This window comes from Sander lucioperca, chromosome 18 (assembly GCF_008315115.2).
Source record: "Sander lucioperca isolate FBNREF2018 chromosome 18, SLUC_FBN_1.2, whole genome shotgun sequence".
Taxonomy (NCBI): domain Eukaryota; kingdom Metazoa; phylum Chordata; class Actinopteri; order Perciformes; family Percidae; genus Sander; species Sander lucioperca.
The window spans coordinates 23,082,716-23,106,205 of NC_050190.1; the positions used below are offsets into that span (position 1 = coordinate 23,082,716).

General features: G+C 43.1%; 1 protein-coding gene across 1 annotated transcript; it reads left to right on the forward strand.

Annotated features, from left to right (window-relative positions):
- The first annotated feature begins 2,099 nt into the window (after nt 1–2,099).
- On the forward strand, nt 2,100–23,221 carry plppr3a (phospholipid phosphatase related 3a). The gene is made up of 9 exons (XM_031310146.2): nt 2,100–2,684; nt 7,441–7,544; nt 7,937–8,122; nt 9,624–9,753; nt 10,911–11,106; nt 14,021–14,078; nt 16,695–16,868; nt 17,774–18,598; nt 19,040–23,221. Exons 2-9 carry the CDS (start codon nt 7,464–7,466, stop codon nt 19,955–19,957), a joined length of 2,568 nt encoding a protein of 855 aa, XP_031166006.2. The 5' UTR covers nt 2,100–2,684; nt 7,441–7,463; the 3' UTR covers nt 19,958–23,221.
- Nucleotides 23,222–23,490: the final 269 nt, after the last annotated feature.

A 23,490-nucleotide genomic window follows, 5' to 3' on the forward strand; every position in this document is an offset into this window, starting at 1 on the left:
AATGAAGATAATCGCACAGTGATGAAGCCAATCAATCACATGATCCCTGCACTCGCACATGGTTGGATTCTCCTTGTTGTAATAAAATAAACAATGGTCTCTTTGTCAGGTGACGGGGTGCACTGAATGGGTTGTTGAAAAAAAATCAATCAGAATCCAATCGCAGAATTGTGTGGGCTTTCATAGATGGATGGGTAAATGTGTCGACATGCAGAAATCTACCTAGATGCTTTCACGCAACACATATGTGAAGTGTGTGCCTTCCACTGCCTCAGCCTGGAAGTCTGCATTTACTATATGTGCATATGCGTATGTGTTTATATGTGTGGGTGTCTGCATGTGGTTTGAACACATCTGAGTCGGCCTTTTGCTCAGACTCAGTAATTGGGTCACATGTGTGAACAGCAGTCAAGAAGAATTTTAATCAAACTTAAGAATCCCCAATGTACATCCCTCCGGCAATCAATTACCAACCAACTGGGGTTAATGGTAAAGAGTGCTGATAATGCACTGATTCTGTATTAAAGAAAATACAATTGTGTTTGCATCTCAGAGGTACTGTTACTGTGACCAAATGAACCATGTTGAGAGGAGTATGAGTATGTGGGAAGCAGAGAACAGTGTTCATCCACCTCCACCTCACGTGTCTCTCTCCCTCCCTCTCTATTGTGCTTTGTCTAGTAGGTAAATAGGAGCCAGGCACTGTGAGTGATGAGTTTATTAGCTCCTGCCAGCTGTGACCAACCCTTGGGTATTGTTGACGGGGTGTTGGTGGCGGTGTGTGCGTGATGTTGTCGGGGTGGGGGCTCTGGGTAGGGAATGAGGAGGGGGAACAGGGGAGGGAGTCAGAAACGAGGGAGTACCCGATGAGAACCAGAGAAACTCCCTGGCAACCGGAGACAGGATCAACACTAAATGGGGCGCCCCCCATTCATCTAGCATGGAGCAGCGACACAGAGCCAAATGACAGGGATTGAGAGAGAGGAGAGGGAAGGTGGGGGTGTGGGTGCTCCTGTGTGTACAAATATTTGAATGAGTGTAAAACCATTGGAGGCTGGTCAGCAGGCAACCTCCTCCTGCTTTGCACCCTCTCAAATTAGTCTGCACAGATAACTGCTGCAAGTGTCCCTGAATGTGTCACAACAACCAGTTAACAATACTTGACATGAGTGATAAAAAAGAAAATGTAGAGAGGAAAAGACAGGAGTGCTAAATGTGCTGTAAAAGTTCCGTTTTAAGCCCTTATTAAGAATTGATAACCGTGGGAGCAAAAGATATGGATCTCGTACAGAGAACATCTTCAGCAACCACAGAAGTGCACATGTGCCACAAACGCAACACGTGCACGCACAAGTGCACGTACAGTCGACTCTTTGATGTTAATTACTGCAATGTCATTCATTCATGGTGAGTCAGTGAAACCAGGAGGTGTCTGCGAATGTTTCTTAATGTGAATGTGGGGCTTTTAAACGGTGCGTGCGCTCGCGCGTGTCCACGAGCTCCGTACCGGATCCTCCGGGCAGAATTCAAATGCACCACAGTGGTCAAACGGCTGCCACACCCCTCTAGAGTAAACAAAGGCCGAGACAGCCATCATCCCTGGGAAGAAAAAGAAGTTGAGGTTCAAACAAACGAATCTGATGGTATTTGCACGAGGCGTAGCCTATCTGCTGCTGAGCCTAATAGCATAATAACAATGAAATTGGCTCCTGCTTATAATTGAGAGGTTATCTTTAAAACCGCCCCCCCCCCCCTCGCTTTTACGCACACATGCGCAGGCCGCGTTTACTCCACACATACACACATATATTCCAAAATGTACCCCTTTGTCTCGGTCGCCTCACGGCGGTAGCCCCGAAACAGGAATTCAGCAGGGAAAGGAGGAGAGATGTGTGTGTGTGTGTGTGTGTGCGTGTGTGTGTGTGTGTGTGTGTGTGTGTGTGTGTGTGTGTGTGTGTGTGTGTGGACCAGACTGTCTCCTCCCCCCACCATAAGCGCACACACCACACTACTCCTCCCCCTGTACCCCTCTTCCTCCTCCTCCTCCTCCTCCTCCTCCTCCCAAACCCTGCTCGCCCCCTATGTCTTTGTGTGTGTATGTGCGCGCAGTGAAGCTTCCTGCGTACCCGAAAACCGTGTGACGGATGCCTTGCATTAAAAAAAATAAGCTATTCTTGGAATATCAAATGTATCCGTGTTATACATTCTGTGGAAAATAAGAAAACTTGCAGGTGCGAGTAAAGGGGAGAAACCGGCTGGACGCACGTGAATTTCTCACTTATCCAAAGCCAGGAAATAGAAAGGAGGAACGCGTTGCCAGCAAGTGCCGCAAATTGGACTTTCCACCATCAGCAACCCTCCCTCTCCTCTCCTCTCTCCTCTTCTCTCTCTCTCTCTCTCTCTCTCTCTCTCTCTCTCGCCATCCGTGCTCCTCCTCTGTATGTCTCCCCACTTACTCCCATCCAACCTCCTTCTCCCAGTCTCCTTTAGTGATCCCAGAATAGCCTCACACCGGAGCGCTCTCTAAATATTTGTGGAGGGTTTTGGATTTCGGGGTGACTTGGGAGTCGCTGGAGATGGATTAAAGAGACGGTGCACCGCGAAACTGGAGCAGCACACGCGACCACGCCGGGGGGGAAGGGGGCGACGGGACTCGGTGAATTCACGGAGCCCCCGGGACAGAGGTGAGTGCTCCGGCTGTCCGGTAGCATTGTGGCTCTCTTCCCCCTGCATGCATTCCCCCAGCAACCTAAAGCTCCTCCTGGCACAAGCTGAGAGGCGAGCAGGGGAAAAATCAGCACATGGTTTTCACGTTCATAATTCATGATCTGATACGCAATCTGCTGATTTCTGCTTGTGTTGGAGTAACAGCGATGTTATCAATAGGCTGTACGGCATTGTGATCTTTTTACTGTGGCTGCTTCTGATAGCTTCTAAAAATCTAAACTGACCTCCAGTAGGAGAAAACAGCAATTACAAACTAAATGCATGTTCAGAAAAACATCACTCCAGGAAATATGCAACCATCATAATAGCAATGATTATGATGGTTGCACATTTTGTATAACTACATCTTATTGAATTTATATCAGTGGGGTTGATAGCTTAAACTGATGGTTTATTCAATATAAAGGTAGGTGAGCTAGTTGTTTAAAGCCTTCTCCACAGTAAGTCGAGCATATGGCCCTTTATGTCTCTGGCTGTTAAGGCCCCTGCAGTGGACATGGCTTTGCAGCTATATAGCTGTAACTTTCTTAATGGATGAGTAGCTACATGGTGGATGGAAAATGGATAAACTGCACTGCTACACGTTATGGTCACCTCATTAATTCATTTTGAAGTTCATGTTTGTTAGCCATAGGTCATCATAAGAACAGACTTTAGACTTTACACTGTGCATTTTGATGTGAATGTTTAGTCAATGGCCTGTTGGGAGACATCATGGATCCATGTCAGTGCTATACTATACTATACTATACTAGACTATAGGGTAAACATACTATACAGAAATCTTTGCTTATGCAGAAGCAGACCTGTGTGCAATCAACCAAAACATTTCTCATAGCAAATATTTGGGGGCTTTTTTAGTCCCAGTTTGACAAAATTCAAATTCATACTAATGTGATGACATTTTTTTCTGGGTGTTCCTTAAACAAAAATCAAAAACATACATTCTTAAGAACATTTGAACTGGTACGTCACACACTCTATTTGAAATTGAACAGTTAAGCCAAAGAAAGGTTTTCCTTGTTTATCAAAAGACATAATGCGCGTAATAAATGTATGTGATCAACATGTTTTCCGCTCTCTTTAAACCATTTCATAGCCCCTTTAAGTTCAAACACTCAGCTATATTGTTCCATGCTAAGGCTGCAACTCACAATTATTTTCAATATGGATTAATCTGCCAATAATTTTCTTGATTAATTGACTGTTCAGTTTGTTTTTAAAATAAAAAAGTAACACATCCTCACACCTAAGAACCTAAAACTAGTTGATGTTTTTGCTTGAAAATGACTTAAATAATGATCAAAATAGGCAGAAAATGAATCTGTAACTATCGACTAATTGATTAATTGCCTGATCGTTTCAGCTCTATGTCATGCAGTACCGAGTTTAAATGTGTTATACTACTTCTATGTATACTATATAATAATACTCCTCTGAAACACCTATGGGAGATTTTGGACTGGCATGTTTCGTCAGTATTCTCCAACACTATCATAAAAACATCAAATTAGGGATTTATTTTGGAAGAATAGTGTCTATCCCTCCAGTAGTATTCCAGACACTTGGAGAATAAATGCTAAGTAGCGCTGAAGCTTTTTCTGGTAGCCCAACACCTTACTGAGACACTGGATATCTGGTTTTCCTGAAATGTGTCAACCATCTGTCTATTACAGCGTACTTATATACTATGTACGAATGGTTCATGAGAACAGCCTGCGGGGTGGATGGGTGGTTCATAAGCTTTAAGCGGGGGAGCAGAGTTTGTGGCCCTGGGAAAACACAAGACTTTCACCCAGGAATTGTGTGTTTGTTTCCTGGGAGTACTACTTAAGGGGACCGGTATTTTAATGTGGTGTAAATTTTTTCTAATATTAATTAGTCGTTTTAGTGCCTACACTTTAACTGTCGCCGTTGCATGACGATCCACTTTTGTCAGCTAAACTCAACGGCAACGGCCGCTGAAATGACCGGGATGCTCATGGTGCCCTGTACCTGGTAACATTTTCTCGGCTAAATTTAATTGTAAAGAACGCTAAATGTAACTGTAACGTGGAATACATACCAATTTCAGTGCACTGCTTTTCGTAGCTATATGTACAAATGGTTCATACTATACTACACCATATCACCACTACTACTCATCAACTAGCCTGACGTGCAAAAAACACATTCCACTACATTGTACTGCGCAATACCATACTATACTCCTCATCTATACTAGTCTGTCTCTAACACCTCCACCCCCACGCCTGTGTTGGTGGTCACTGAGTCTTGTATCTTCCTCGCCGTCTAAGAGACTGACACTGTTTCTGTCCCCCTCTCTCACACACACACACACACACACACATACACACACACACACACACACAGATGTAATGTGCATTGCTTAGACTACACATACATGCAAACGGCAAACACTGCCATGATATTAGCAAGCACAAGCATACAGCACACACATTTTGCCGTCACACATCGTGCCCCAGCGGACAAATGCTGGTGTGATAGATAAACTGGCCTTCAGTGAAGTGTGTGTGTGTGTGTGTGTGTGTGTGTGTGTGTGTAAGCTGAGGTTTAAGTGCTGACTGGAGTAGGTCACTGAGAGACCAAGCGGCTGGGAGAGTGACACCCAGGACCCAGCGTCTTCCTAAGCTGCTTTTGGCTGCACTGAAATCCACCCATCCCAATATCTTCTCTGTCTCAGATCCTCACCCCCCCTCCCTCTCCTCCCACCAGCACTACCAGCCATACACATACTGTATACAAACTGGAGCTACACTCTTCTGCTTTTTTAAAATCATTCCTCTTCGTTGTGTCTTTGATCTCTGCTTATCTTGTCCCCAGTTCTCTCCTAGTCTCCTTTCCTCTATTCTCCTTTCCTTTCCTCTCCTCTTCATTTCCAGCGGTCATGGAAATTACACTGAGAAGTCTTTGATTCTGTGTCGTACACCGCCTCAGGGTCAGGCCCTGTTATCTTGGAGAAAGAGACAGAAACCGAGAAAGGAGGATGGAGGAAAAGAAAGAAGGGGGGAGAGGTCGAGAGAGAGGTGTTAAGACGGAAGGACAGTTGGCAAGAGAAGGTGTAGAAAGGTTGAAAAAGAAGAGAAAGGGTATGGTAGACATATATGCTATGAAAATACAAAACAGTGGAGAGAAAGAAAGGCAGAGAAAGTGCCAGTGAGAGAGAAATAAGCAGAGCAAACGACAATAAAATGGAGAGACAGGAGATGAAGGAGGCAGAAAGAGGTAGAGATGCCGAGACAGCGTTCAGGCAATATGAGTTTCTTTAAGCAAAGTATTTTTGGAATCGAAGCCTCAGATCAGCTGATTTTGTGCTCATATTCAATCTGCCTTATATTTGTCAATTTGTCTGCCAAAAAGAGGGAAATTGCTAGTAGAAAATGTCCTTTACACAATAATGGGATACCAACACTCTCCATTGAAACCCATTCTATACAGCGTAATTAATTTTAGCTGGTTCAGCAGTTCTGTGACACGAGGTACAGCAGCCAGGTTTCATTGCATGTTTTAGAGAGTGACACAAGTGATCCTCACATTCATCATATTGGCTAGTACGTATGTAATTTATATTAAAAAGTACACACTGACCAAACAAAAGCAAACCTAGATATCAGGACAGCCGTGGATGTTGGTAGAAAGAACTATCGAAGAAAAAGAGAATTCAAGAGAAAAGTGTTAAATGAAGGCAGATTGGTAGGAAAGAGGAAGGGATAGATGGAAGGTGATTGAGAAAGTGATAAGTAAAATGGGACACAGAGAGGTAAAGAGGGTGAGATTGAGGGAACGAGAAGGAAGGAAATGGGTAGAGGACACATGTAGAGATAGAAGAATAACAGGCAGAAAAGAGAGGAAATAGGGAGCTGTAGGGAGAGCTGTGAATATTTAACACTGTTTAGTTTTCCATTCGGGCCCTTGGCTCTTACTTCTCTCTGAGGCCTTTTGATCGCCTACAGGTTACTGATGGCATGTGTGTGTATGTCTATGAGTTTGTGAGGAAGATGCATTTAGTGTGTAAAAACCATTTGGCCATTATAAGCTTAATTTTGAATTTCATATTTCTCGTTGTAGTTTCTGTTGTTTACCATGTTTTAGTATCTTAATAACCTTGTGTGTGTGTTATCTCTGTCTGTGTTGCTGGGTGTACAAAAACTAATAATGCACCAACAACACTTTGACAAAATCGCTCCGAATATATTACATACATTTTACTAACAAGAGGTCTCATTCTTTAAACTAATGCATTTAAATGTGTGCACTATAAAACATTTAAGGCTTAACCAGCCTTTGAAAACTTTTTGAAGCAATGTTTTATCATCAGATCCAGTCCAAGCCTGACAGAAGTTAGAACTTTTTTTTAGAATACTTTCAGAAATATAATTCAATTCAATTCAGTTTTACTTATAGTATCAAATCATAACAAGAGTTATCTCAAGACACTTTACAGATAGAGTAGGTCTAGACCACACTCTATAATTTACAAAAACCCAACAATTCCAGTAATTTCCACCAAGAGCAAGCATTTAGTGCGACAGTGGCAAGGAAAAACTTCCTTTTAGGGAGAAACCTCAGACAGACCCAGGCTCTTGGTAGGCGGTGTCTGACGGTGCCGGACCGAATATAGATGGTGAAAATCCACTAAAGTGTTCTGAAGCCTCCTCTCTGACATTTCTTCGCAATCTGTTATCCCAACAGGCTGTGACTGGTCCCACCCCAAGATGACATCCCCCAAAAACAAAGCCAAGAAGAAACCACCCAAAGACAGCATGACGCTGCTGCCGTGCTTTTATTTTGTAGAGGTATGTATTGATGAATCACCTTTTTTTAATATAGCAATGCTTGGTCAACATGACATCTACTGAATCGACCACAAAGCTGAATCACTCTTTCTGCTCTATTGAGTCATACTAGAAGTGAGTTTTATGTTGATTGTGTGTCGTGCATCTGACCCCTACTGAAAGCAGAGTTTGATGTTTTTCACAAGCAAATATTATGATGTCATCACTTTCTTCTCATCCCTTGTGTGTGCGTTTGAAGGTGTGTGTCAGTTGTTGTGGTAAAAGCTGAGATAAAACATTAGATGAATAACACCTTTCCAGGCAAATATGAAATGCTATTCACGCTTTGCTTTGTCCTTGTGTGTGTGTGTGTGTGTGTGTGTGTGTGTGTGTGTGTGTGTGTGACTGTCTAGCTCCCAATCGTCCTGTCCTCCTTGGTGTCCCTGTACTTCCTGGAGCTGACAGATGTGTTGTCCCCGGCGATGGTGGGCTTCCGTTGCCATGACCGTGACCTCTCCATGCCGTACGTGGAGACGGGGGATGAGCTCATCCCTCTGCTGATGCTGCTGAGTTTGGCCTTCGCTGGTCCTGCAGCGTCCGTAAGTCAATCCCAAGCTAGTCTAACATCACCTGCTAGACTGGTTTAGTTCTATTCATGGACTTCCATGGAACCAAGTACCAAATTCTCTCAAAAGTAGATTAATATGCTCTTATATTTCCTCAAAGATGGATAGCTGATCTAATGGATTTTACATGACTTTTTACATTTGTATTCACAAATGTTCCTATTATCAGAAAAATAGGATTACATCAAACCAATAAGTGTCCCGTTTAAATGCACACACAGCATAGCCATAGTGACTAAACGCCTGTAGTAAAAGTATATTTTAAACACAGCAGTTCCATCTTGTATGCAATTGATGCTTTTGTATGTAAATGTGGGTCAACACTGGCGAATGTGTATTTTTCTCAAAAGGAGCGGCTTCTTGGTCCTACAGAGATAAACACAAACTGAGCTACAGGTAGGCTAAACTCACTGAGCTTAGCTCTAACGCCACTTAAAGAGAAACAGAAGGCATCCAGAGCTTTATTTTCAGTTCCATACAGAATTATTTAAACCTGATGAATGAAAGTTCAATATCCGCTCTCTTTTTAGCTCGGTTTTGGTCTCCACCAACTCCTGAGAAAAAACATCTTGATCTTTAGCTTGCTCTGTGTTTGACTTTGTTCACTAGGTAGGCGCTAATATTCCAGTTTGGTGCTGGGCAGGTAGCGTACATTTTGTTTATCAGATCTTTTTTTCTCCTGGAAACTGAACTAATGAATGCAGAATTTGCGGTCTGTATCACCTAAAGCGGGAAAAAAGCTTGTTGACTAATAATTCTCTGTGGATTTGTCATTGAGCCACATTTGATCCATTGTTCATGTAAAAATGTTTACTGGTGAAGCTTTACAAGAACAAAACTTCCCATATCGTAGTCAGCAGGATAAATCTTGTCTCAGAGGGTTAGGGATCTAATGTGTCTTGGGGTTTGGGGTTTTGTTTGAGTTCTACACACACACACACACACACACACACACACACATCACACAGACACGCCTGTGTACAGACAAATACATAAATCACAGAAATATGCAAACATACAGCAGCTCCTCCAAACAGTCACAAAGCAAATCCTATCTGCAGAATCAATGGACACATTGATAAATACACACCTGACATTCCAATACACACCATCAAACACCCCCCCCCCAATCAATACAAAGACACACACACTGCTAATCTATCAGCAGCATGGAAACGAGCAGAGCTCTCCAACACTCATCTATCACTCAGATTGGAAGTGATCACTATTCAATAGCACCTTGCCTCCATTCTCCCTCCGTAGCTCTCTCTCACCGTAGATGACAATCACCTGAAGGGATTTGACATTAAAAGCACTTTAACCCTTTTTCCTCTCTATTTTTTTTCTCCTTTTGTCTCTTTCTTGTTTTGTTTCTCTCTCAGTGCTTTACATTTTGCACTATACAACATAAATGTAGTAGAAATGTAGCAAGTTTCCACAAACCTTACCTACTGCTCTCTCTCTGTGTCTGTAGATTATGATGGGGGAGGGCCTGATGTACTGTTTGCAGTCCAAACTGAAGACGTGTCCCAAGTCGGAGAGTAGCATCAATGCCGGAGGCTGCAGCTTCAACTCCTTCCTACGCAGAACCGTGCGCTTCGTCGGTATGTCCAACTACCAATCCTTTTGGGGCTTTTTGGAGGGAGTTTTGGTGGATACGTGGCCGTTGCTATGGACAAAGCAATGGTTGTAATTGAGCTTACCTCAGGGGCCATCTTTTAGAGGGACTCATTAACCGCATTGTTTGTCAAACGGCATTATTTTCTCACGGATGCTTATTAACATGTTTCAATTTGCCTATTTTTGTCAGTCAATCCGATCGCGATTGTTTTATGGTTCGCATCCTATCATCTACTGGCTTGACCTCTGTGAGTTGATTCAGTAACGAGCACTCGGAGAACAAAGTGACACAAAGCAGGGTACAGTTCACAATGTTCTACAAGAATATATATATATATATATACTTTCTCTAACAATGGCTCCATTCACTTTGATGACGTGAGAGTAGAAAGATAAGAAAGAGGCACCAGAGGAAGGGAAGATTGATTCAAGGTAGGTTCACGCAGATAAATCTCCACGAAGGAAAACAGTGTAACAATTTGATGAAAATGTATGCTACCAATTCAAATAGATGAGAGAGACTTTGTTCAGAATGGAATGTAACGTATTCACAACAGTCAGTTTAACCATATGCTTATGTTGCATTGTGTTTGATTTCTCATATTTTATGAGTTATCACTGTCCACATTTACATTACATTACATATCCAAAGCGACTTACAATTGCTATATATGTCAGCGGTCGCACGCCTCTGGAGCAACTAGGGGTTAAGTGTCTTGCTCAGAGACACATTGGTTGATGTATCGCAGTGGGAATCGAACCCAGATCTCCCACACCAAAGGCATGTGTCATTCCACTTTTTAGAGTAGGGAAATAAGCTAATTACATGACCTGAAAAGAAATAGACTTGATATAATGCTCCATGAGAAATATCTTGAGGCCTTACGTTGAGCTTTGAAGTGAAAAGAGTAATTAATTCACCTTGCCAAATTTCACTGTCTGCAGAAAAGCTTTACACAGTAACAACCTGAAGGCTTGGGGTGTCACTTTGGGTTGTTGGAGTAAATTTAGTGTCATTTTTTATTTATTTTTTTATCCGCAACTGCAGGTAATCATAAGTGAACAGCTCATAGCCTAGTGAAGAAAACACCAGGGGCTTTTTGTTCAGCTATTATTTCTGTCTCTTACCTCTCTCCCTCAGGTGTTCATGTATTCGGTCTCCTGGCAACAGCCCTGGTGACAGATGTCATCCAGTTAGCAACTGGTTACCACGCCCCTTTCTTCCTCACCGTCTGCCAGCCCAATTACACGGCCCCGGGAGTCTCATGTGACAACAATGCCTACATCACACGGGACATCTGCATGGGCAAAGACCAGTATGCCATCATGTCAGCGAGGTAAGACACATAGATGCATGTTAAAACAGCATCCATGGACACACAGAAAGTCTCCATCTGCCTGAATTCAAAATCTGTATCCACTTATACAAAAATATATAAAACATACAGTATGAACACAAACAGATATACAGTGCATTTATTACAGGATATTAGTGTATGCTTCTTATTTTCCTAGCAGGCTGCTCCAATGCCATTAAATAAGAATTTAGCCATGCTAGATCCCTTTGCTACAGAACACATTGAGCTACAGTAATAAAAGGATTTACAGTAATTGCTTAGTATACTGAATATTGCTACACAGCCCTATCTCGCAGGAGTGCGTACTGTACTATACTCTAAAACTAATTTAGATAGATCTTTATTGGCATTGCATATCTTTACACAACTAAACTTATTTGGAGCAATCCAGTTTGCAGCATTAAAATACAATCTAAAATATTTAATATACAATTAATATACACACCCACACACCTCACTCATGACCACATACACATTAATTATTTCATAAATACACATATTACCCATGGTATAAATAAATACTTGAATATTAAAATAGAAATATAGGGAGCAGTGAATACAAAAGTTATTGCACAGACATTATTGCATAAGGCCCGGGGTATCTGCGTAAGTTTGTGTGTGCCCATGCATGTATGTGTTTGGGGGTGGGGGGGACGCTTGGTGGTGGTGGTGGTGGTTATGGTGGTCGGTTTCTGAAGCCTGTCTACAGCTCTGGGGAAAGAGCTGTTCTGAAGCCTGTTGGTGCGTGCTCCTAGGGTTCTCAGTCTGCCTGAAGGGAGGGTGGTGAAGAAGAGGTTTCCGGGGTGTGAGGGCTTTTGCTGGATGCTTGCGGCCCGTGTGAGGAGACGGCTTAAATGGATGTCGCACAGATTTGGCAGGGGGGGAACCGACAATCCTCTCAGCCGTCTTCACAACCCTCTACAGGTCTTTTTTGTCTGCAGCAGTGCAGCTAGAATACCACGCAGTACAGCAATATGTTAAAATGCTTTCAATTGTGCGCCGGTAAAAACTAATCAGCAGTCTCTGGGGTAGGTACATGCATTTGAAGAGGATTACAGGAGATTCAAATAGAGAAGGAGTGAAATTGTTCTTTCATTTGGATTTCAGAAATAATACAATATTTGCTTATCAATAATATGCTGCTTAGTAAAGTTAAGTGTGTATTTGCACACAAGACTTACAATGCCCTGACAAATTCTCAGTGTTCCCAGCTGTAGCATCTCACTTGCAGGTGTTGTAGTTAAGTTTGGCTTCTGAAGAAACTCTTTAGCAGCACAGAGTGTAACAAATAGACGGAGGTCAGACAAAGCAGCTGCAGCATATGGGTATTAGACAGGCATAAGTGCATACAAACAGAAAAGAGTCGATATAGGGCTTATCTTAGTAGTACAAACACACACGTTTGTTAGGACTCATATTTACGTAATGCATTCCCTAGCTCCTAAAACTAACCTCAATGGATTAGTTCAACATTTTGGATAATATGCTCACTTGCTTTCATGGTGTAGAGTTGGATGAGAAGGATACCACTCTCATATATTAAATATAACCGGTTATGATGGTTATATTGATACATACATCTGATAAAAATGACAACAAGCCTTTTTACAAGGGATTATTAGCCAGACTATTTCTTCGACAAGAGCAGTTCCTTGGAGACTCCAGAAGTTACTCACCTTGCACAGCAGGTCAGGCTTCAAGTAGTGCGTTTGTGTCCGAACCACCTTGGTTCGGACCAATCAGAGTCCTGTGAGGAGCTACAGGCAGCTGTGATGTGGTTTAGGTGTGTGTGTGACGACATAGAGAGGCAACTGTTCGTCCAAAACAACAACGGCGGCTCCTAAAAGAGGTTATATTAGAATTGAAAGAAGAGCAAAGTGCACTAACGACTTTCTCAGTGAAAAATATGTTTTACCTCTTCTCCCGACTGGCTTCACCAAAAGTTTGATAGAAAGATGATTAATTTAATCACCTGCCAAGTATTTTTTGAAAGTGCCTGCCCTTTTCCAAACAGTTTCCAATAACGCCTTCTCGGATGGTTCTGTATAACCAACCATCTGGCTCGTCAGGTTAGGAAGTTACTGCACCCGGACAAGAAATATTCTGGCACATAACCAAATGTGCTGTCCAACAGAGCCAGGCTACTGTATCTGTTTCCCTGTTCCCAGGCTTTGTGCTAAGCTAAGCTAACCGGCTGCTCGCTGTAGCCTTATATTGTTTGGACAGATATGAGAACGGTATCAATCTCCTCATCTAACTCTTGGCAAAGCAAATATTATATTATTTCCCAAAATGTTGAACTATTGCTTTAACAATAAAAACTAAATGCCTAACCCCAACAATTAGCATAAACGTGGCCTAAATGTAATTCTAGCCTGAATCCTAAAACCCAAGCCTTAACTCAATCAGACCTTTGAAAAAATAAGGACCAGCACACACACACACACACACACACACACACACACACACACACACACACACACACACACACACACAGGTTTAGCCCTGAACAAGTGGGAGGAGGTATACACAATGATAAACACACTTACACAAACAGTGCCTTAGAAAGGCAAATTAAATGAGATTTATGATTCAGTTTTCTAAACTCTTAATTAGCAGCTTTGACCTCAACTCATTCACTCTCCCCTAATGTTCCCACTAATGCCGCATGGTGTTCGGTTTGTGTTTATTAATGCTCACATCCAAGGACGCACGCTCAGTTTGACAAACACACAGTCAGACAGGTTTTTAATGTCAAATACGACCACGACATTACAAACAGCTTTATTCAAGAGGCAATAAACACACTCAGTTTTTTTGTGAAAACATAAATCTCTCTTTGTCTCTCTGCCTTGCCTCTTTCACACCTAACTTTTCCCCTTTCTCCCCCCAGGAAAACATTTCCATCCCAGCATGCAACGCTCTCTGGCTTCGCTGCTGTCTATATCTCCGTAAGCACTTCTGTGTCTTACTTGCCTTCTATGTTTGTGTATATTGAGTATGATGTATTTCTTTCATATACTGTATGCTTGCATGTGGTTGTGTATGTGTTTAGGGTTTAATGGGTGCATCTCTCTTATGAACAGTCCATTCACGGTCACTTTGAAATAGTTAACCCTTCATTTACATATTCCTAAAAATCGAGAATCGTGATACGCTAATATTACAGCAGTGTTTTTGCACTACATTTCTTTCTTTCGAAATGTCTTTCATACATTTTCATGAGTTTGTGCACTTGATAACTATCCAGATGTTCCTCTATTTAACGAACGTTGCTGCTGGCAACGTAAGATTAGTTCCTGCATATCAGAGGATTTTTTTTTTTTTAGCTGGAATGAAATCACTGTCACTTCATACATAAATCACAATTGCGTCACACTGTTTAATCACTGAGAGATTTCCAAATTTCAGACAACAGTACCCTCAAGCCAAAAGAGCCATCCAAATTGACATAAAAAAAATAACAGGAACTGTCTTTTTAGGTCAGATTGGCTGTTACATCCTAATGCATATTGGTAGGATATGTTTGTCATTCTGTAGTTTGGTGCTGACAGCAGCAGCATGTGAACTGTACGGCAGAGTAGCACTGTCACTTTCTCATGAAGTAACACCCTCCTACACACACACACGCACACACACACACACACACACACATACGCCCTCCACCAATAGCTATTTCAGCTACTGGCCATACCACTGCTGCGTCACTGAGTCCAAAGTGTGCTCATTAAAACTCACCAGACTGGTTTCTGATGAGAGAGAAAAGGCAGGAGAGGAAGAGGAAAGCAGCTGTTTTGGTTGCTAGAGTTACAACATGTTGTCTAATCTCTGCAAAGTTGAGAAGCAGCTCATTAACACTGTTCACAGATCCTTTATCTACGTTATTGTTCTATACTGCCCACTAGGGCTGCACAATTAATTGCAATTTTATCGAAATCGCAATATGAACTAGTGCAATATCCAAATTGCAGGGGGGCGCAATATTTGTTAAAGGAACACGCCGACTTATTGAGACTTTAGCTTATTCACCGTATCCCCCAGAGTTAGATAAGTCCATACATACCCTTCTCATCTCCGTGCGAGTTGTAACTCTGTCTGACGGTTCCACCGGTAGCTTAGCCTAGCATGGATCCTGAAGGTAATCGGTTCCAACTAGCTTACTGCTCCGAATAAGTGACAAAATAACACCATGTTCCTATTTACATGTTGTGATTTGTATAGTCACAGGGTGTACAAATAACAAGGTCACATGAGACACAGCCATCTTCTAACTATCTATCGTATATAAACTAGGAACTATATTCTCATAAAGGCGAAGCACTGCTACTTCTGCTACTTGGGCGGAGTGATATGCCTTGCAGCACCTGAGAAGCCCCGAGCAGATCAGCAGTGCTTCGCCTTTCTGAGAATATAGTTCCAAGTTTATATACGGTTAGAAGATAGTGTGGTGCTGCAGACATCCCGGCCTACAAATCCTATCCTACAGACTAAAGAAAAAATCTTTGTTTGGTACAGATCCTCGCAATAAATCACACTTCAATTTTTATTTATATTTTTCAATGAAAATGAGAATAATGATACAAAAATGATCATTCCCTCCAATATTGTGAATCATATTGCAATCGCAATATCAGTCAAAATAATCACAATAAGATATTTTCCTAATATCGTGCAGCCCTACTGCCACCACATTAAAACATGTATTTATTGTATTCAGTCTCAAAAAACTTTACAATGAAGTGAAATAATTCCACTTGCTTCCATACCTTCTCTTCACACATATTTTTTTTTTTTTTTAGACATTTTCTGAAATTTGACAGAACTAGCAGATCACTTGACAAAGTAGACAACAAAATTGTATGGCATTAGAAATAACTGAAATGTCACCCTTCTGACAGATTCTTGCTTCAAGAAAAGTAGAATTTTTATGCTCACTATTACATGGACAAGCTTGTTAAAATGGATCATTTTTGCAAAGTCTGCTTGTCTGTCACTCAGCTGTCCTCCACTTTATGTAATATAAATTCGATTTAAATATGTGAATATATTCTGTCTCCCTTCCCGTGTCCCTCCTGCTTACTTCCCCACTCTGTTTTTCTGTCAAAGAATATTCATCTTAATGACTCAGTTAACCTCATACGCAGTGTACATTTTTTGTCTTAAAACAGCTCATTAAGATGGTATCATTACAGCATTTTCATGGCACAAAAAGAATATAAGACAGTTTATTTTTGCTTTTTCAATATAATATCACCTAAAGAGAATTCTTCAAATATCTGGAGTTGCATTGGAAACAAGGGGAATTACAGACAGATATGAGAGTGGTATCAATCTTCCTATGTAACTTTCGGAAAGCGTCTTTCCCAAAATGCCAAATTATTCCTTTAACAACAAAGTTTAAGATGAGTTTCTATAATTCATCTAAACTATAGGCTAAATCCATCCACTGTTGAGGTCAAACTTTTGTTGCAGTGTCTTGTTATGCCTTTTAATGACATCTCCACCTCAGTCTCTGTTTGTCTGGCTATCTGTCTTTTGTATATTTATGTGTGCTTCTCTCTCCGCAGATGTATTTGAATGCCAGCATCAGCTGCACGACCAAGCTGCTGAAGCCTTTGCTGGTGTTTGCTTACTGCATGGCGGCAGGCCTCGCCGGGCTGACGCAGATAACTCAGCACCGCAGTCACCCAATAGACGTCTACGTGGGATACGTCATAGGAGCCGGCATCGGAGTCTACTTGGTTAGTTAAGCAAAGTGCACAGAAGCAAAAGATTCATCAGACTGTGTACAAAATATATTCAAAGGCCTAATGCTATTTAACTACACCTTTTATGCTAATATGACTCGCTGAAAGACATTTGAACAAGTGGAATTGTCTCGAAATGGATTTTCTATTTCAGGATTTAGTTTGTGAAATGAACGCCAGCATATGTTTGTAGGCATTTAGGGATTTGTTTTTGTCCACGGGGAATAGTTAACAGTCTGCAATGCAGCGTGGTGGAAATAACCGAATACTCACAAATAGATTTTTTTCTTTCTTTAATTAAGTGGTTTAGTTGTTTTGCTGTGACTGAATTATCCCATTGTATTATTCTAACGCTATCACAGCATGTGCTAACAAATGCTTCTTTTTTTAATCACCTCTCCTCTCCGTGTGGCTTCCATACGTACTTCTCTCTCCTAGCAGTTTTTTTGGCGGGGTCTATATATAGCCTTTTCTATTACGGAGGGAAGGGAGAGAGAATGAATAATCCGATAAGAATTCTCTGGGACAATTTCACACTTGATTTTAAGAAAACTTGTCGTTGCCATCTTCCACGCTTCCCTCCTCCTTTCGCTCTCTTTCTCCCTCGTCTTTCACATTTTAATAAAGGGAGCACTTCCTCCTGTCATTAAAGGAGGAATTCTGAAAGAGAGAGGGGGAAGAGAGTGAATCATACTGACCTCAGACTAAACAGGAAGGAGGAGAAATTCCTATGCATGCACTTGCTGCCCACTAATAGGAATATAAAAAAAAAAGATTCTCCCAAACATTGAAGAAAATACATTTTCACGCTTTCACGTTTCTTTGTTTAACATGCTGGGTACTTATTATCTCCTCATTTGTTTCTCCTCCCCTCCTTCCTCTCTGTATCCCTTTGTCAGGCTGTGTACGCAGTGGGAAACTTCAAAGCATCAGACGAAGACGCTCCCTCTTTACAGAGACTGACCCCAGCTCAGCAGAAAGATGGCTTGAGGGTGCTGAGCCAGCGGAGTCATGACTCCCTGTACAGGAAGACTCCCAGGGTGTCTGAGAGCAGAGAGGAGCTGGGAGCTGGGCTGGGGTCCGGGGCTCGCAGTAAGGTGAGGAGGGAGAAGGCATCCCTGGCCTCCCTCAAACGAGCCAGTGCTGATGTGGAGCTCCTGGCAACCCGGGGTCCAATGGGCAAGGAGACCATGGTAACCTTCAGCAACACCTTGCCCAGAGTCGCAAACGGCAACAGCCCCATCTCCCCCTCAGATGAGCTGCCCACCACGCAGCGTCACATGACTTTCCATGTGCCCTTCGACCCCCAGAGGTCTCGGCAGCTGGTGTCAGAGTGGAGGCAGCGCTCGATAGAGGTCCGCAGCCAGAGCTCACGGGATGAGGAGGAGGGAATGGACGGGAGGGATGGAGGAGATGAAGGAGCAGCAGCCGGAGAAGGAGAGCAGGAGATGCCTTCCTCTCTTTATCCCACAGTGCAAGCCAACAAGGGCACCGCCACACCAACCGGAGCCAGGATGGTGGTGGCACCCCCACTCGTTCACATCCCTGAGGAGGCCTCTCGGCCACCGCCTGTCTCCCCCAAGAGTGCCAAAACACGCGCCAAGTGGCTGTCGCTCACCGAGGGAGGGGTGAAGGAGCCAGGAACAGGACCGATCGCAGTGTCGACACCCCGTGTGCCCAACACGCAGCCCAACCAGCCGCCCAGCCAGCAAAGAGTCACTCAGGTGAGGAAGAAATTAGAAAATGAATGCCTGCCAATCATAATAATTACATCGTTTAGAGGAGTAATAAATTATTCTTTGGTTTCTAGTGGCACGTGGCCAGTTCTGAAAAAATATAGTTTAGACAGGAGAAGAGATTTAACAGCTGCCAGACGCTGTGTGACACACCTGATGATTTATTTTGATGGTAAACTCAAAACAGAATGCGAGTGAAAGCAATTTCACTGATTACTTTCCGATGTAAAATACTCTCACAAGGGTTCAGACACTTATTATAATTGGAGTTAAAGGGTAACTTCATTTTTTTTTAACCTGGATCCTATTTTCCTATGTCTTTGTGTCTAAGTGATTGATGGGAACAACATCAGTTACAACAAGCTACAATGTAACGTTATGAGCATTTTTCCTATGGTCATTCTGACTAGATGTTCTTCTGTCCTCCAGGTGATAGCCATGTCTAAGCAGCAGGGTCACGGAGTCTCTTCGTCCACCAAGGCGTCAGAAGGTGGATCCTCCTCCGGTGGTGGGTCCAACTGCTCCGAGTCGCCCTATTACAGGATCCCATCTGATCGTGACAGCTGCACTGGGAGCAACCCAGGGAGCATCGCCGGAAGCGGGAGCATCGTCACAATCGATGCTCACGCCCCTCACCACCCAGTGGTGCGTGTGTCGGCCACTAACGGCAAGCCGTGGGAGTGGAGAAACACCATCAGCGGGAACATGATGGCCGCCGACACGGCAGGGGACCAACACCGCGTAGCGCTGCAGCGACAGGACAATGTCAATCACTACCGGGACTACCGGACACTCCCAGTGAAAACGGACTCGCTGTGCTCCTCCTTGGCCAGCGGCAGCGTCGAAGGTGGACCGGATCTGCCTCCCCCGCCCCCCCCCACCTGCTCCTCCCCTCTGCCTCCCCCTCCTCAGCTGTCATCCCCTCTACCGCCACCGCCTCCTCACTCGTCTCCTTCCCCCTTGCCTCCCCCTCCTCACCCAAGCTCCTCTCCAATGCTTCCTCCTTTCCCTCACCCGGCCTCCTCTCACATGCCTCCCCCTCCTCACCTGTCCTCTCAGATGCCCCCACCACCCCTCCCATCATCCTCCCAAATGCCCCCGCCTCCACATCCATCCTCTTCCCCTTTGCCGCCACCGCCTCACCCCTCATCCTCCATGCCTCCACCTCCCCACCCGTCCTGCTCCAGCATGCTTCCCCCTCCTCCCCATCCCGACTTACTGATGGATGGCCATAGCCAGGCGCTGTCCCGCTCCTCCACCCTGCCTCGTCGGCCCTCTGTCTCCGCCCGCAGCCACGCTGAGCAGGAGCACTACTACAAGGCCATGCAAAATGAGCGCATGTTATAGTAAAGACACCATTGTCATACCAATGATTGTACTTCAGAAGACTCGGCTGAAAGAGACAGTGAAACAAAGTAAGTTGTGGCAGGTGAATAGAGATTTATGACTTTTGAAAAATGACAAAAAGGTTTAGAGACTCTGAGACCAGAGCAGCAGCTTGGGTCAAAATGCTGGACATGAAGAGGCAGCGGGGGTGGAGGACCATGGGGAGGTCTGGCAGCTCACACACACTCAGCAGGGGATCTGATTTTCTCCTGCTAACACGTACTGCCCACAGCGCCGGCTCAACAGCTCTGACTGGGAAAAGAACAGACAAGAAAGAGGAGACAAAAAAGAGCCGGGGGAAGAATTAAAAACCCTAGTTTCAGCATGCACATCCTCCGTGTTTCTATAAGACACATTCAGAGAAGGAGTGGAAGAGGCTGCAGCTGAAAGAGAGATATCACAATGAACGGTCTGGGATTTGCTAAATCAAGTTTCCCTTGAGAGGGGGGATAAGACTGAGAAAACAAAACAACTACAGGCAATACTAGCTCTCCTTCAACTAACGCAGCCTTTTGAGGCTGCCAGCCATTACACAGAGAATTTTCTGTTGTAACCAGTTGAAAAACTTGTGCTTTAAAGCACCCAGAAGCTACGAATAAAGAAAATAATGCAGTAATGTTAAAGCTTTATTGCGTAACTTTTTTCATATTGATGAACGTCTGTTCATTCAAGCCATCGCCATATGAGTTGCTACAAAGCTAATTAAGACTATCAGCTCCACACAACTCTCTCTGTATTTCTCAGTATGGCTGTGTTTAGAAATTGTTGTCGTCCGGCGACTTTCGCACGCAGAAACTCGAGTGAAGATAATTACCTCTTCTGAAGAGTCCATCATGTTTTTTTAATCCTCCGTGTCCTCCTTGGCTACTAGCAACTGCGTGGAGGAGGGGTGGGGGTGCGTGCTCGATTATGGAAGGCTTGTGTCGTGGATACAACAGTGATGTTGTCATCGCTTAGAATTCCTCATGGGGGCGACAGAAACTACGCACTATAGCTTTAAGTTCAACCACAGGTTCAAGAGTATTTAGCCACAAACCACAAAAACAGTCTTTTTACCCCTCTGAGTACACAAACCAAATTGGGAAATGTATGTTTGACGCCAAGCAAATCTGTCAGTATCCACCAGAGAGAGCCAGCTTAGGAAGCGTTGCTTCTGGTTGGGGTGTGAGAAGGAGGATGAGAAGTGGGCATAAGGAGGATCACGCACAGTTGGGCACCCCGATACAGACGTCACTGAATGGATTACTGTTGTAAACATGAGAGGCGGTGGAATGGAAAGAGAATTGTTCCTAAAGTGAAGAGGGTGGCTGGGCAGCGCAGCACAGCGAGCCAGGCAGCCAGTCTGTCTTTGCTGTGTGCAAAACCTGCCACGGAGCCTGAAGCAGCACTAAGGAGATTAACATTTGTTTATCAAACCATGCTAGCAAACTCTTCCCTCCGTAGCCCTTCGCATTTGGCCCTCTGGCACACAGTGGTGACGGGACTGTTAATGGGAAGCTGCCTAGCCAGCAGTGCGGCACGCCATCACCACCGACATGCACTTTGACTCAAGCGGGTGCCGGTTGGATGCGAAGAAGTGGCTCGTGTTGCTAGCAGTCTCTGATTGTAGCTGTTAGCATTTCAAAGATGTTGGTACCACTTTCTAACTATGCGTATTTTAGGGGTTTATAAGTTGTTGCTTTATTAATGATCCTTTATTTATGCTTTATGGATCGCTACTAAAACATTCTTAAGAACAACTTTTGGGTTGTCAGGTTGTAAAATATCTTTCATTGTTGTACATTTAATTAAATTCAATTTTATTTATAGTGTCATATCATAACAGAAGTTATCTCAGGACACTTTACAGATAGAGTAGGTCTAAACCACACTCTATAATTTACAAAGACCCAACAATTCCCCCCAAGAGCAAGCATTTGGTGCAAATGTGACGAGGAAAAATGTCCTTTAAACAGACAGAAACCTCATGTAGAACCATGTCTTTTGTTGGGCAGACATTTGTCTTTTTATCTAGCTATTTCATTTTTTTAGAAGGAGCTCTGCAGGAAGACTAAATAATGTTTACAATATTTACATCTCCAGTCTTACAATGCTTTAGTCTTCCATCCATCCATTATCTATATCCGTTAATCCAAGTCACGAGAGATTGCCAAGTCTGTCTCAGGGCTACCCATTTTTAAGTATGCCTTATTAGAAAGTGATACCACTAAACAGCCAACCAACACCATGACGGGGCAGTAAAACCATAAAAATATGTTGACAAAACAATCTTGACTAAAGGTACACTTGATTGCTCTGGAGCTTTTTACACAATCCTCATCTGGAGATGATGTCTGCTGGATGTTCAGACAAACTATGGGCAAACAACATCTGCTGATGAGGTCTATGCAATGCAGTCAAAAGGTCCAGAACAACACCTCCAGTCGAGATTGTTTTGTCAAATGCTGTTTCATACAGTATGTCAAGAAAGAGCTTACAACTCAAAGGTTTGCATCTAGTTTTTACATTTTTAGACAAAGCGATTAACTGTAGAATTAATCTAATTCTTTATCGCTAATTAAAATATTGCAGCCCTTAGAAATACACTTCCAACAACATCTACAAGTTGAGAGGAAGTGTGTGTTATTCCTGCTCACCTCTGCCTGTTGTGTGTATTTATACTATGTTGTATAAAGTCGTTATCTGGTACCTATCATTTCATACATCCAAGTTTTTTCTAACTATCCGAAGATATTCCGTCAAATGACAAGTGCTTTATTTTAGATCGTACCTTGATCGTATTTAAACGAGAAATACAGACTCACAAACACACAGATGAAATAGTCACAACATCTGAAGGGTTCATGAACTGATTTTGTTTAGTTGTGCTAGAAAGGGGCGAGGTAAATGGAACAAGTTGTATTTTGTAGTGGAGCTCCTCCGATGAGGAGCTGGTAGATAATGTTGCTCGTCGGTTTGTGCTGCATGTGTGTATGATCATGTTTTTCTAACTTCTGTGCTTCAAGTCTGTGCCGTTACCTTTGACAGACAGACATGCTACATTTTTCAGTGCTGGTAATTATCGTACTACTTTCCCCCATTTTGACTGTAAAAAAATACTTGATATTACCTAATATTATTAATACTATTATTATTCCGCAGTCCTCTTTTATGGGCTAATGTTTTCTATTTGTGGTGGTGTGTAACATTAATAACCTGATTGAATAAAAAACGAAGACTTCTTAACTGAGGTTTTATCTTGTGTTACTTGACAGCACTGTGGCTGGTGCATATTGTACGGCTCAAAATAGAGGGAGGGTCGATGCCGGAGCAGCTTTTACCGCCACTCTAATGAAAAAGATCTTCTCCATTGATTCTTGGGTTACAAGTACTTTCATGCTCATTCATACTTTACACTCACACATTGACATACACGCTTACACAAATACACACAGACAGACGGATACAGCACACACAGTTGCACACGGATACAGCACATAACCAGTTTGGCTAGT

What these genes read in the sequence shown, in the direction of transcription:
- plppr3a (XM_031310146.2), top strand. Translation starts at nt 7,464, where the DNA reads ATGACATCCCCCAAAAACAAAGCCAAGAAGAAACCACCCAAAGACAGC. An exon ending in CGTGCTTTTATTTTGTAGAG is followed by an intron (nt 7,545 to 7,936) that starts GTATGTATTGAT and finishes GTGACTGTCTAG; the next exon opens with CTCCCAATCGTCCTGTCCTC. An exon ending in CAGAACCGTGCGCTTCGTCG is followed by an intron (nt 9,754 to 10,910) that starts GTATGTCCAACT and finishes TCTCTCCCTCAG; the next exon opens with GTGTTCATGTATTCGGTCTC.